This window comes from Capronia epimyces, assembly GCF_000585565.1.
Source record: "Capronia epimyces CBS 606.96 chromosome Unknown aczIQ-supercont1.3, whole genome shotgun sequence".
NCBI classification, from domain to species: Eukaryota; Fungi; Ascomycota; class Eurotiomycetes; order Chaetothyriales; family Herpotrichiellaceae; genus Capronia; species Capronia epimyces.
The window spans coordinates 3,243,822-3,257,905 of NW_006912906.1; the positions used below are offsets into that span (position 1 = coordinate 3,243,822).

At 52.1% G+C, this 14,084-nt stretch overlaps 6 protein-coding genes across 6 annotated transcripts; 2 read left to right on the forward strand and 4 right to left on the reverse strand.

The window, feature by feature from the left end:
- Positions 1 to 171: 171 nt before the first annotated feature.
- A1O3_04446 (uncharacterized protein) lies at positions 172 to 959 on the reverse strand (the record flags this gene model as incomplete). The annotated part of the gene is made up of 2 exons (XM_007734575.1): positions 172 to 486; positions 702 to 959. The coding sequence occupies 2 exons, from the start codon at positions 957 to 959 to the stop codon at positions 172 to 174; spliced, it is 573 nt and encodes a 190-aa protein (XP_007732765.1).
- Positions 960 to 2,658: 1,699 nt separating this feature from the next.
- Positions 2,659 to 3,891, forward strand: A1O3_04447 (nitrilase; the record flags this gene model as incomplete). Its single annotated transcript, XM_007734576.1, has 1 exon — positions 2,659 to 3,891. The coding sequence occupies one exon, from the start codon at positions 2,659 to 2,661 to the stop codon at positions 3,889 to 3,891; it is 1,233 nt and encodes a 410-aa protein (XP_007732766.1).
- A 429-nt stretch (positions 3,892 to 4,320) lies between these two features.
- On the reverse strand, positions 4,321 to 8,185 carry A1O3_04448 (pre-mRNA-splicing factor rse1; the record flags this gene model as incomplete). Its single annotated transcript, XM_007734577.1, has 3 exons — positions 4,321 to 5,635; positions 5,818 to 7,891; positions 7,942 to 8,185. 3 exons carry the CDS (start codon positions 8,183 to 8,185, stop codon positions 4,321 to 4,323), a joined length of 3,633 nt encoding a protein of 1,210 aa, XP_007732767.1.
- A 934-nt stretch (positions 8,186 to 9,119) lies between these two features.
- On the forward strand, positions 9,120 to 10,637 carry A1O3_04449 (uncharacterized protein; the record flags this gene model as incomplete). The annotated part of the gene is made up of 1 exon (XM_007734578.1): positions 9,120 to 10,637. One exon carries the CDS (start codon positions 9,120 to 9,122, stop codon positions 10,635 to 10,637), a length of 1,518 nt encoding a protein of 505 aa, XP_007732768.1.
- Positions 10,638 to 12,082: 1,445 nt separating this feature from the next.
- Positions 12,083 to 12,841, reverse strand: A1O3_04450 (uncharacterized protein; the record flags this gene model as incomplete). Its single annotated transcript, XM_007734579.1, has 2 exons — positions 12,083 to 12,550; positions 12,599 to 12,841. The coding sequence occupies 2 exons, from the start codon at positions 12,839 to 12,841 to the stop codon at positions 12,083 to 12,085; spliced, it is 711 nt and encodes a 236-aa protein (XP_007732769.1).
- A 734-nt stretch (positions 12,842 to 13,575) lies between these two features.
- On the reverse strand, positions 13,576 to 13,896 carry A1O3_04451 (uncharacterized protein; the record flags this gene model as incomplete). Its single annotated transcript, XM_007734580.1, has 1 exon — positions 13,576 to 13,896. One exon carries the CDS (start codon positions 13,894 to 13,896, stop codon positions 13,576 to 13,578), a length of 321 nt encoding a protein of 106 aa, XP_007732770.1.
- Positions 13,897 to 14,084: the final 188 nt, after the last annotated feature.

A 14,084-nucleotide genomic window follows, 5' to 3' on the forward strand; every position in this document is an offset into this window, starting at 1 on the left:
CCATGTGCCCGGCACAGCCCTCAAAGGCAAACTTAGGCATTCCCAACCTTGCCCTCTAACGAGAAGGCTGGTTTAGGCATACTATACTATATAGCATGCGCTCCCCCTGCGACACTTTGATAGAGAACAGGGAACATTTTCAACCTTTGACAAAAGCAGAGCAGGGCTGCATTAAACTAGGTAGTCAAGTCTACTCTCGACAAGACCTTCTTTCCAGAACGCCTTGACCTGTGACAGAAATGCCTTGTCCGACCAAATGAACTGCTTTAGAATTTCCAGCAATTCCGGCCATGATGTATACAAGGTTCTCAGCCGGGTGTGGCGGTTCACATGTAACAGTGCCACGTAACCTGATCGGATACTTCCCGTGGGGGAAAATGCTCCGCCAATGTGCAGCAGCCAAGCTAGCAAATCAGGCCAGTCATCCCATACGACATGGTCGTTTGCTTCTTGTAGCTTGCGCAGGAGCTGTAATGAAAGATGGGACTATGACATCCAATATCAGCGTGAGTCGGCAGAGGATTGAGGGGTGATGTGCTGTGATGTGTGATGTGATGTGATAGAACGCAATCCAATCCATGTGTGTATCGACTTACAGGAATGGTTGAAGCACGCCAAATTTGGCAGCGCAGCATGGTTGAGCATAGATATGCCGCTATATGACAACACTCGGAGATGGATGAACAGTTTGGCAAGCTCACCAGCCTCGACTGGATGGATGCCTGATGATTATCGATTTGTGCCATCGACATCACATCCTCCTTGCCGAAAAGGGCAGAGTCTCGGATGCATTGCAGCGCAAATACATCCTTGAGCACCTCAATGAACTCTTCCCCCAGCAAATGGGAGAGGGGTTGGATTCCAGGTGGCAGGACAAAGAAATTGACGGAGAAAGGATCTCTTCGCCACAGAAGCTCGGAAAAGGTGGTGTGATCAACCACTCGGTTCGAGCCTGTCATGACCGAGGAATTCAAATCTGACCTGTTGACTAATGTTAGAACAGAGCTGCCGAAGGAGCTTGATTACTGCAATAGGCTGCTCACCAGAAGATAGCACGTTTGATACCGTCACTCAAATATACACCCTTCCTTCCGCATACCTCGAGAAGCTGCTGAACTGCCCCCATGTGAAGTTGGACCTGATGCGGCATTCCAAGCCGAGCCTGTTACAGACCATTCAAAGGTCAGCCAGCTCTTTGTGACTGACGCCTGACAAATCTGTCAGGTTCAAGGAGAATGCAATACGCACCGCTATACCGGCGAGGAGCAGAATGGCCCCTAGAGTCGACTCTGTAGTGGCTCTTTCTGGAGAGCTTATCCTTCGGCGAATGGCACCCAGAGCCTCACCCTGGTACCGGAGAAAATCCCGGTTGATCTTGCCAGCAGTCGCTGCAAATGAAAACGTAAGCATTACGGCACTCAGAAGAGCGTCATCATCTGGGCCCTTTCGAAGAACCCAGCGAAAGTTCGGGAGCACAAGCTCGTCTGAAACGCTAAAGGCTGATTCAGCGGCATATTGGACCTTGTCTAGATCATTTCATATCAGCAACCATTCACCCAGAAACTCAGAGCGCTTGCGAAAGGTCTTACGTCGACTGAACCATGCCTGCAGTGTCGGTGACTCAGCAGCTAGCATCTGGAACGGACTGGGCGCACCGGTGGACAGGGAGCATGGTGGCGCAACAAGAGTCTGGTCTGGTGCCCTTTTGCTCGCGGGTCGACCAACATGGCCTTTCAAATTTACTGCATGCAAATGAAGACTCGACCGTTGCTGAAGCTTCCGTTTATTCTCCAGACCCCGCGCCACAGCATGCGATCGGGCTAGGCGCTTCGCTGTACGGTCATCTGGATTTAGGCCGGAAACGAAATGAAATCGGCCACCTGAGAACAAAAAATGAAGAATAAGTCACGGAGTCATAGTACCGAGAGGCTTCAACTCACCTAAATTGACTTCATCGTCCCCGGGCATTAATACCAAACAGTATCCGGGGTGTGATGAAGCAGGATTCGGAGGGTGATGGGTGTCGCCTGTAGCCCAAGTGTGAGGATTGTGTATTACAAATCAGAATTGGTAGATAAACCAGACGCTGCGTATTGAGACGCGTAACCAAAATATCATCTGGTATATCGCGAGGTTCTGCGACAGCAAAGAAGGTGACAAAGGTAAGAAATAGGTCGATCGCCAAGTTGGTACTTTGATTAGTACAAGAAGGAGTGATATATCCAGAATGGAACCGACGAGGCTATCCAGTATGGAGGACTCGTAGACTTTGCCTGGTCCCACCAGTCCTGGTCCCGGCCCCTAAGCCCTTTGTGTTACGCAGCGAGCGCTCCGGACATGCCGGTCTCAATCTTCCCCCGCACGTCAATACTACAGTGTCGCAAGAGAAGGTACGGATTTCTATTACTCAACATGAACAATGTGCATGATGTCCGACCAGGCGCACATCTCCAGTCGCTTGGCTGCCTGTACGAAGAGAACAAGAATTAAGACTTTCAGACCTCTGACTTAGTATTTCATGGCTCGATTGCAACCACTTAACTGGTAATCTCACACTGCCCAGATCATCGTCCTGACCCGTAATTGTCTTATCTAGTTGAGCTTCCTTCGAGTCAATCTCCTTACAAAGAACACATTTCCCCCAGTCAGTCAGTCAAGATGCCGCAGAAGCTCACGATAGGACTCTCGCAATCGCACACCCTTTCCTCCCTTCAATCGACGCTGTCGGCGCTTCGCGAAACGACCCTACTCGCGGTAGAAAAGGGCATCTCGATCCTCCTCTTCCCCGAGGCCTATCTCGGAGGCTACCCGCGCACCTGTTCATTCGGAGCCGCGGTGGGAGCGCGCAGCGACGCCGGCCGAGACCAGTTCCTCGAATATTTCAAGTCTGCCGTCGACCTGGGCGACACGCCCAACGGGGCTGGGGATGACTGGCTGGAAGGCCGACTGCCCGTGAACAAAGAGACGGGACGCCGCGGGGACGGGACACGAGAGTTTCTAGAGAACGTGGCACGGGAGACGGGCGTCTTCATCGTCACAGGCCTGGTGGAAAGGGCCGGCGGCAGTCTATATTGTGCGGCCGTCTATGTCGACCCGAAGCGCGGGATTGTAGGCAAGAGGAGGAAGGTCATGCCCACCGGGTCTGAGCGGCTGGTGTGGGCACAGGGCCAGCCGTCGACACTCAAGGCCGTGGCGGCAACCATCAAGGGGGTCAGGGTCGTCATGGGCTGCGCCATCTGTTGGGAGAACTACATGCCACTTCTGCGCTACAGCGTCTACAGCCAGGGTGTGAACCTGTGGTTGGCCCCCACGGCGGATGCGAGGGATACCTGGGAGCCTTTGATGAAAACCGTAGCTTGTGAGGGACGCTGTTTTGTGCTCAGTGCCAATCAGTGTGTCAAGAGAAAAGATTTGCCCGGTTGGATCACAGGCAGTGGCACAGCCGCTGGCACTCGACAAGGCGGTCAGGACCTTGCCGCCAAAGCGACCGCGGCGGGAACGGACCTCCCCAACGGGAATCACGGCGCTGCTGCGGGCGGACGGCGATTGTCCATGTCGACGCGGACGGAAGAAAACCACGAGATCGCATGGAGGTGCAAAGATGCCCCAATCAAGGAGTCGGACACTGAAGCGTCTCCATTGGAACCCAAATCATCCTATAGTAGTGAGGACGAGCAATTTGTGTCCATCGGCGGTTCTTGCATAGTCAATCCCATGGGCAAGACCATTGCAGGGCCATGTTGGGAACAGGAGCAGGAGTTGCTGTTTGCCGAGGTGGACTTTGACGACTGTGATCGAGGCCATTTGGACTTTGATGCCGCAGGACACTATGCGCGTCCCGATGCATTCAAACTGACCGTGGACGGGCTGGATCTCATCCCTCCGCCCTGACCTACAAACACTGGATAGACGATCAAGCACTGTAGCTCGACCAGCCTGTTGTCCAGATTCATGTCTTGCCGCATAAATTACAATGACCCACCATACGAGAAGGATGGGATCGTACTCAAAGATCGGCAAGTGCTATGTTGCATTGCTCTTGTCTCGTGCATAACCCATCCGGAGGATGTGCAGCATCCAGCTCAAGATCAATCGATTGGAGACGTTCGACCGAGCGAGGTAAGAGACCGGAAGAAGGAAAGCACACAAAAGAGATCGAACATGCCGTCAAGACTGCTTCAGAGGATGTTCAATTCAGAATATCATTCGCAAGCTGCATGAATCTCAGCCTGGCGCCTTTCATATGGGTATCATCAAACATTCCTGAGCACGAACAGCAAAACTGCTTCACAACGGCTTCCAGTGTCGTGGGCGCAGATATTAATAAGCCACTCTCGTCCTCATATCCGAGATTTTGCGTTCGATCTCCCGGACCGAGCGATCAAGCTCGCCGGCAATCGTCAACTTCTTGTCGTTAGGGAGAAGGAAAAACGTTTCACAGAGGTCGCCATCAATCACGCCTTTGGAGGGCGCATAGTATGAGCGGTACATGAGATGATCCCGTCCGAGAAGCGGTGGATTTCCGGTGGTTGAAGCGAGCTGCATCTCCAGTGACTGGAAAAAGTCAACATCCTCACGGCCGACGAAAGGCACAAGAATGCCCAGTGTCCCTTGAAAGCCTGTCCAAAATACGACGTCGCGGCCTCCGGCGACCAGACTTGTCTTCTGGATACTGGTCGGGATATCACCCGGGAAATAATGTATCATCAGACAGAGTCGATTCGGCGTGCCGTTGAGGTAGTGTTTTTCGTGGAGAAGATGCACACCCGAGCTATCCTCGTCTGCCTCCTCCGAAGCTTTTTGAGGGCATCGCAACAGCCAGAGATTGCCAAATTTATCGCCGCCCGCAACGGTCTCGTAATCGACCATAGTGGAGCATGTTGTCCAGCGAGCAATAACGTCATCCGCAAACGGAATCAGCTTGTTCTCTTGATATTTGTAGACGCAGTAAGTGACGCTCTCTTGGATGTCATTGACAATGATCCGGCTCCCTTGCGTCTGGAGACCAACAATGAGATTGGGAGTGGTGACTTGACATTTCCGGAGCATCTGCTTCATCCCTAGATCGTAGATCCTCAAATCAGGCCCAATGCCCGCCAGCAGGCGTCCTTGGAAAGCCAGTAGCGCCGTCGGAGGTTGCTCCACCTTTGTCTTGTGGATGAACTCGAGCTCTTTGCCATCCTCATGGAGGCGATAAACATGTAGAAACCCAGCAGAGAAAGAACGAGGGCTGACCACCAAGTCCTTGGCCGTACCGACTATCAGGAAGGTTTCGTCGTCCTGGCTTGCAAACGACGCCGCGGTAACACTCGTGGCACTTTCGTTATCCTCCAGTGTTAGTGTGAAGACAACTGACTTGGTAGTAACGGGATCGACAACTTGTATACAAGATGCCCAATGGCCGGTTCCACGAGGATATCCAAACTCCTCAGGAGGGAGGACAACAGCGTCGCCATTGACGGCGGTTGTATCGTTGAGAAGTTTTGCTCGCGTTGCTGGTGCAAGGACATTGTTATCGGCCTCAATGACGTAAAACAGCGGATGCTCCGGGTGCTTGACGAATTTTCGAGGGGTGTACGAAAGTGGAATGTTCTCCTGCAGTAGATTGCGCGAGAGGTCTTCAATGGTGAAAATCCTGTTTGATAAATGTCAGAAAAAGAGCCCTCGTCTGCGCTTGGAGAATTGAGATGGTAGAAAGGAGGTTTCAGCAGGAACAATTGGTTAAAGTTTGAGTCCGCATGAGTCTTTGACTCTGGGAAAGAGCATAGTTATGTATTCATCATGGAAAGGGGGTTTTGAGGAGAAGTTTGGGCTTACCTCAAGTTTTGTCCTTGGATGCCAACCATTCCTTCGGGACACTGCTCACTAGTAAAATTCCACACATATTGGAGGCCAACGTAATCGAGAGGTGTCAACATAAACCCGTTGGTTTGAGTATCAGTGTAACCCAGCCAAGGACGAGAACTCAGTGCCATGACAGCATTCTGACCTTTGACGGAGACTCGGAATAGCTTTGCTGGTCTCAGTCCAAGGAAACGAGTTCTGGTATCCGAAAGCTCGCCGGTAATTTCATCCAGAACCGTCCGGAGGTAGACGCCGGAATAGAGCCCGATGTGAAGGTATAGTGTGGTTCCTCCAGAGGTAGAGTCGGCCATGGCCATTATCGACAAGGCAGATGGCGCAGAAGTAAGTGCTTGAACAGACTTATTCTCCAACGTTGAATCGGGATCAAGACTCAAAATGCGGACAGTGGAGTCGTCGCAGCCGACAGCTAGAAAGGAACTGCGAACACGACCTTCAGGAACATCACCCAAACTCAAACAGGTGACTGTTCCGGTCATCTCTCTCCGCTCGTCGTATTCTGCTAGGGACCCGTCTGTGTCCATTTCGAAATAGACAATCTCGCCAGAACTCAACGCTACTGCAACCTGGCGTGCGTTTGTTGTAGCAGCCACTATCGAACGATGTTGTGGGGCGGGCCATTCATTGACTCGCTTATCTGCCCGGATGTGCCGAATGCCTTTGGGATGGACCTGAATCAGAGCGTCCTCGCCCAGTTGCTGGACGGCAAGAGTAGGGGCGGTCGACAGGAAACCAGTGTCTGTGACTTCCTCTACCGTTTCTCCGATGCTTAGCACCAGCGTGCCGGTCTTGAAAGACAGGATAATATAGGCGTCATATTCGTCCTCTCTCGTCAACTTTGTAGTCCAGACAGCTTCGGGTTTGTCTGGCAATTCGGATTCCACGATCTCCGCTACCGACAAGCCATGCTTTAGCGTTTTGAAGCTGCTTCGAGCCCCTGCGCCGCATATTGAATATATTTGTGGTGCGTCTTCATCGAGGAGATTTGCGACTTTACAATCCAGTAACGGGTTTGCTGCGTCGATGCTCTGAACAAGATTGAGGTTGGAAAGTGGCCGGATATGGAAATATGCCGGTGTATAAGGCTCCGTTGGTTCGGCCGGGAAGTTATCGCTGGAGAACTCTGTCTCCTCGTCATCATCTCCAAGCTTTTCAAATTGGTAAAAATGGTGGTTTCCGCTTTCACTAGCCACAAACAAGAAGCCACTTTTAAGAATGTGGAGACTGTTTGCGACAGGGACAGTGTCGAAGTATTTGATTTTCAGAGCCTTGACTTCGCCAGTGGGCTGGCCATTGTCGTCCTCCGCCATATCGAGGGTGACCTTGAACAAATCGCCGTCTTCCGTTTGCAGGAGCAAGAAAAACTGAGCCTTCATCTTGTGCATAACGCCGGCAATGATGTGTCGTTTGCGCTCGGGGTTTTCAAGGGCACCCCGCCTCCGGGGGATGGGAACGCGGAAGATTTCTTGATTAGAATGGCGATATGTGATATTGTCCTCTGCACAAACGAGGACGCCGCTGGGGCCGTCCGAGCCACCAGGTATCTGAAATAGCTTCGTAGCATCCCGAGCAACAGGCTCCGCCCATTTACGGACGACATGATTTAGGCCTAGATCAAGCTCGTAGTAGACCAGTAACTTTTCCACCTCTTCCAGAGCTTGGCCAGTCGGGTCTTGGTCTACTTCGGTATAGTCAACTTCGAGAGCCGCAAAGATAGGATTTTCGTATCCGACATCCAGGGCAATGCAGTCGAAGACCAATGTCTGCGGTTTATGCGCCTCGAGTGGTGATGAGATGGTCAGTTCTGCTTGGGCATTTCTGTTCAAAACATAGACCAATTTGTTCTTTTCCACCGAGGCGATAATGCATGCCCTTCCTTTTGGGTCGACTGCGAGATACTGACCCGGGATGACTCTTCGAATACCGGACTTGCCAAAGGTCTCAAGGTGCACACGGTTGAAGCGGTTGTTTTCTTTGACATACTCGAGGATGGTAATGCGGCCTGAATCGGAGCCCACAATCAGGTAGTCTAGTGGCTGGTTAGCGGTGCTGTCGACCCGTGCGGCGACACTGACATACCTTTGCTACTGCCAGCGAGCCGGAATGCAGCCAAGCTCCTGATGATACCGAAGCAGTCTTGGGTAAACAGCGGCGAGATTTTACCCTGAGAAGGGTCGGGTCTGTGGATGGTGAGCTTCGAGCCAGATGCTGTGATGATCTGTTGCTCTTTTGTACCGGCAAATTGGCCCAACACCGCTGACGTTATGGCTGATGGCGGCTGTATAGTCAAGCTATACATGAACATAGAGCTGGTGGTCGCCATGGTGGGCGAGGAGAGATTGGTTGAGGGAGTCCTACAGGAGGATGGTGGTGATTATGCTCCGATCAAAATATACTTGACATCGTGGTCGAGGTAATAAATGAGGCTCCAGACTCAACAGATATGTCCAGTACCTTCACAGGCGCAAGTCAACGGCGGAGAGGACGATCAGGTTTGAGACAAAGCCTTGCAGTGGACTTTTCTGTATCTACTGCGCGAAGCGGGAAAAAGTCGAGGTTGTGCCAAGGCCGTGGTCAGCTTGCCTGCGCCGCACTGGCGCTCGCGACCTCTATACGTACCTAGGTACCTTATTATTTAGTACTATGGAGTACTCCGTACATACAGGCTGAGTAAAAGGTCGCGGGAGCAAAAGCAGCCTGCGCTGCTGCCCCTCACCACCCTACGAAAGCGTCACATCGGATCAATGGCGGTTTATTCTACAACTGCTGCGATGGAAATGAGGAAGCGTGCAGCTACACCGAGGCAGCATCTTTCAAAGCTAGTATAGAAAGAAGTTGTCCACTTGGTCGGAAAGAACTGTCCTGTAGCCCACCATCAATCTGCCCCAGGTGCCCAGACAGTCATCTGGCGATGACGATCTACTAGAAGTTGCCTGGCTACATGTACTACTACTGTCGCCAAACGCCGAGGAAACTTGCAACCGTACAAGAGACGACGCAGTGCTTTATTGCTATCATACTACCTCCAGCCAGTTCGCCCCTTGCCTCGTCATCAACATCACTTCCCTCATTGACACACAACCATCGGTCACCTGTCTCTTCCTTCCGCCGTCTTCTTCCATCTTCTACCCGACACAGTGTCATCGTACCCATCTTCACCACTCCCAGCGCTGCAACCTCCGTCCTCCACCCTACCTCCTCGGACCCATTACAAATCGACAAACCACGATAGATTCGCCTGACCCGACATCGCTACAATGGCTGATGCTTCAGGCGCCGAAGATCTGACGATTACTTTCCACGTCAAGTCGTCTGGCGGACAGAAGTACACTCTATCCGTACCTCTCTCAACAACCACAATCGACCTAAAGAACAAGCTTGCGACCGAGGAATATGCCAATGTCCCTGCGTCGGCCCAGCGATTGATTTACAGCGGCAAAGTATTGAAAGACCACGAAACACTGGCGCAGCATAATGTGAAAGAAGGGAACACCATGCACCTGGTCAAGAGTGCCGCAAGTAATCAACGACAGAATCCAGCAGCGCAATCTTCTACTTCCAATTCCTCGCCTGGTGCAGCACCGCCAGCTGCCGGGGTACCGCAGAATCTGGCCTCGGGCACTGGAAACGATCCTCTGGCCGGTTTGACCGGTGCGAGATATGCGGGCTTTGCACAGCTTCCCAGTGCCAGCATGTTGCAGGGACCACAAAGTCCAGAAGATTTTGTGCGGCAGTTAGAAGATCCAAACTTTCAGCAAATGATGCGAGAAGCCATGAACAACCCTCAAGTTATAGATATGATGATCAACCAGAGTCCGCAGCTGAGAGCAATGGGGCCGCAAGCCAGGGAGATACTGCAATCCGACTATTTCCGCCGCGTCATGACAGACCCTCAGGCGATTCGATCGATTATGCAGATGCAGCAAGTCATGGGAGTTGGTCCATTTGGTGCTAGCGGCCAAGAGGCTTTCCCGGCACCTGGTGTTGTCAATACCACCGACACGCCAAATACTGGGAGTGACTCAAACCCCCCAGCAGGACAGCAGCAACAAGCTCAGCAGAATCCTTTCGCTGCGTTTGGTGGAGGTGACGGTCTAGGTGCGAATCCGTTTGCTGCGCTTGCAGGTGCTGGTGCCGGCGCGAATCCGTTTGCTGCCCTTGCGGGAGGTGCTGGTGCTGGTGCTGGTGCCGGTGCTGGTGCCAATCCATTCGCTGCGTTTGGAGGAGGTGCTGGCGCAGGTGCCAATCCGTTCGCAAGCCTATTCCACCCCTTTCCAAATCCCAGCCAAAGCACGACGACACCCACGTCGCAGAACAACACTGCTTCGCAGACCGAGGGGGCGACGCCGACCGGTCAAGGCCAACAGCAGCAACAGCAACAGCCACCAAACCCTTTCGCCGCGTTATTCGACCCTGCATTGTTCGGCCAGGTGCAACAAGGTACTAACCCTGGTACCACCTCGCCACCTCCTGTGAATCCCTTTGTACCTCAGAATAATCCATTTTTGCAGAACCCGGAGGCCATGGCTCAGTTCATGCAAGCTATGGGTGGTGGCGCGGGTACCGGAGCCAATACTGGGAATCTATTCGATCTCCTTGGAGCCGGACGGCCAACGTCACCACCCGACAATCGACCACCGGAAGAACGATATGCTACTCAACTCCAGCAACTCAACGATATGGGCTTCTATGATTTTGACCGCAACATTCAGGCACTGCGAAGAACTGGTGGCAGCGTGAACGGGGCCATAGAGTATCTGCTCAGCAATCCCTGAGCGGTATCAGGGCCCGACATGTTATTCGCTCAGCCTCCTAGAGTCACGGTCTATTTGGGGTTTTTTGTCATGCTCAGCCGTTCCCCTGGAAGTCGGACAGGTTGAGAGGAGTTCAAGCGAGTTGGAGCGTGTCAGCTCCTAATGTATACATGGTCAAAATCAGTTGTTACTTCAACGAGGCATTTTTTGCGCACCCTCCAAGCCCTTAGACGTTCGCATGCCAGCCATCGCTCCGAGTAGTAACGCTGAATTGACTGATCCAGGCATGAGCCTAAGGCCTTAGGCACAGAAGACCGCCATGTCCAGACCACCATGATTACTACCTTTGAGCCTTAGGGCGGGTGCCAGAATTAAAGGCGGTTTGCCTAACTGCTACTTCGATAGGATTAGGGAAACCTTCAGCTCCATCGGATGATTATCTTTCTAAGATACTGAATATACTCCACGGCCTCCCTAGAGTAAATCTCCTACTTCGAGTACTGAAATTCTATATCTATATCTAGAGATAGCAGCCATCTACTTGATAGAAGGACCGCCGTATAATCCGCCATGTATTTTGGCACCCAGCCTCAGCCTTAGCCCTGGCAGTTCTAATCGGGAGCCTGGAGCACAGCCTGGATCTTCCCAGCCGACCCCAGAAGACATGATTTCAAGTCGCTTAGGCATGCGACCAAGCATACCTCAGGTAGGGGTTGTGCGTTGGCTAGCTTTGGCACGTGTCAAGATTTATCAGGCTGGTTCCTTCCGCATCTCCTCCCGCTCAAGTGGACTGCAGAAGTAAGGATATAAGTACGGCAGTATAGTAGAACTGAGTTATATTCTCCGTTTAATGTTGAGACAGCACCAGTAGCTAAAATACATTGACAATGGTTGACACAACTCTCTTGGAATATCTCACTCGACCCAACCCCACACTTGAACTGTACCAGGTCCTCCGTCGGTTCAAACTCATTTAACGCCAATTGGGACCGTACCACCGCACTGGAGGATTGGGCGGACTTTAGTTATGATGCACTGATGCAATCCTACGGGAATATTCTACAGACACAGGTCCCGCCAATGCCGGAAACTTCTCCTCCTCTGACAGAACTGGAGAAGGAAATCTTCACCGACAACACGTTCGAGACTGTCCTAGAGCGAGAAATCATGTCACAAGTCTCTGCTGCCTTGAGAGTCGCTTGGCCTTACTTCTATGTTGAGCGTAACCCAGAAGACCCTACCGAGATTGCAAAGGGTTCCAAAGCAAGAAGGGGAACAGCACCACTAGAGAGTAAGTGGGCATGGCCAGGTAGAACAACGATCTGGCAAAGCTCATGCGACGGTGCCATCTGGAGGTACTCCGAGTACATCAGGGCTCAGGCATACTCCGAGTACATCAGGGCTCAGGCATACCTAAGGGTAAAGGCCCTGCGAAGCGGTGATTATGGCCTTTACTGAGACAAGTTTTACTCGTCGTTGAACCAATCAAAAACACCATGGACAAGATTCTCGTAGAAGAAGCCGAAGCAAAATTCCGACCACTCCGGACACGGGTCTGTCAAAGTGCTTGAGAGATCGACGATCTTTGATCCTCTGTAATTTGGAGGCCTGATGTCGCCAGGGTATATCCTCGCCGCTTGGGGGATTTTGAAATTCTCGGAGATCGTCTGGAGGTGGCTCGTGTTTGTCGGGGATGATATGTATTCTTTGACGACGACCCATCGGCTCAACCCGCAGGTATCGATAGTATTCCCAAGCAGATTGAACTGTGCATCGGATAACCTCATCCAACCGTAACACTTGGCAGCCCATGTTCCATTCTCGTTGATTGAGTCGAGCCGAGCATAAGCCCTGCATTCGCAAGCAAGCGGAGATACGTAGATGGCGCGATCATATGAATAGAAAACAGGACCGGGTTGCTTCCATTCCTTGAACTGGACCAGACATCAGATGATTTCAGCACTCATCGAAGCCGGACTTACGATTTTCAAGGCATATTCAGCGCCTTTGATGACTGCCAAAATCACGACGCCGTGTATTCCACTGCCGACCAGACGGGGTTGCTGAATGCTTTCTTGGTCGTTGACGAAGCGCCGCAGTTTCGGTTCATCATCTCTTGTTGTTTGATTCGTATCGCATAACGGTTGCTCCGAGAGGTAAATGCCAACGATGTTCTCATCCATCAGCTCGAAATCTCTTGGATGTCTCTTCGATCGCTTGTTCATCTTTACCCAGACTTCTCTTGATGGACGTTTGAACTACCTAGGAACTGTCCTTGCCCAGGATTTTTCATCTTAAATTGAGAAGTGGCTCTAGAGCATTGTCGATCCTATAACAGCGGGGCCTGGATGGAATAGAGTTTGAAGAGAACTGATTCCGACCATTTGAATTTGGGCGACGCCGTTGCCACTGTTCAGTTGAGGCCGTCGGATCGCAGGCAACAACAATAACTGTGGGGTGGTGTCACATGCGTGGGTGAGCGAGGTCTGTAAGTTCGGCAGAGTGATTGAGATTGAAAACGAAAAGGTTAAACTCTTGTTTCAAGTCAGGCAGCACTTTGGCCAGGTACGGAATACAGAGGAGCGCGAAGTAGCCATCGGACAGTGAGTGAGTGGCCTGGCAACAATTCAACAAAGACAAAACTACCAGACTAGCCAAGTAGATGGAAAGAGGGGAGGGAAGTTGCAGAGCAAACATGCATCCGTACACTTATCTTTTCTTCGATCAGGACAATCCAATTTGCATACCATCTACTTGGTATATGTGTTCTGCTCCATACACTGTAGACGGTACATACACTCTTCTGCGACCAGTCATGACCGTCACTTGAACTGCCACCATCACCCCAACCTTTACCCTTCTCTTTCTCATCCTTGCTCCGCAAGCACCCCCGTCCGACATAGGAGCCGGGGGCAATGCGAGGACCGCCACTGTGCGGTAGGACCAAGTGATGGGCGAATCACAACGAACCGACGATATTCCCCAGCAAGAACACCGGGGCTTTGTTGCTGAAGTTCTTCACGTCTGCGAAGATGACACCGGCATCCTCGGTGCCGAGGGCCTTCTGGAGAGACTCAATGGTGTCCCATGTCAACAGAGCCGCGACGCTGTACGGCTTAGATCCATCTGCTCCAGTGGCAAACTGGATGACTTTCCAGTCCGTCAAGCCGTATTTGCCCCATTTCTCATGCACTAGCGGCAAGTGTGTCTTGAGGTAGTAGTCCAGGTCGAATGTCGCGTCCGAGTCGGCGGGGTAGAGGACGGTTGCGTTGGCGGGCATTTTGTCCTGCAGGGGGAGGGTTGACCGGCTTGTTGTCTCCTTCGGGGTCTCTTATGTCTTCTCTGGACTTTGGGGGCTTGTCGCGGTGGTGCAGGGCGTGAGGTGAGGCAAGTGGTGGTGGTTGGTAGTGGGCAAGGCGGTGCAAAGCAGAGGCTCGGAGGAGAGAGCGGGGCGAAGAGGAGACAGGA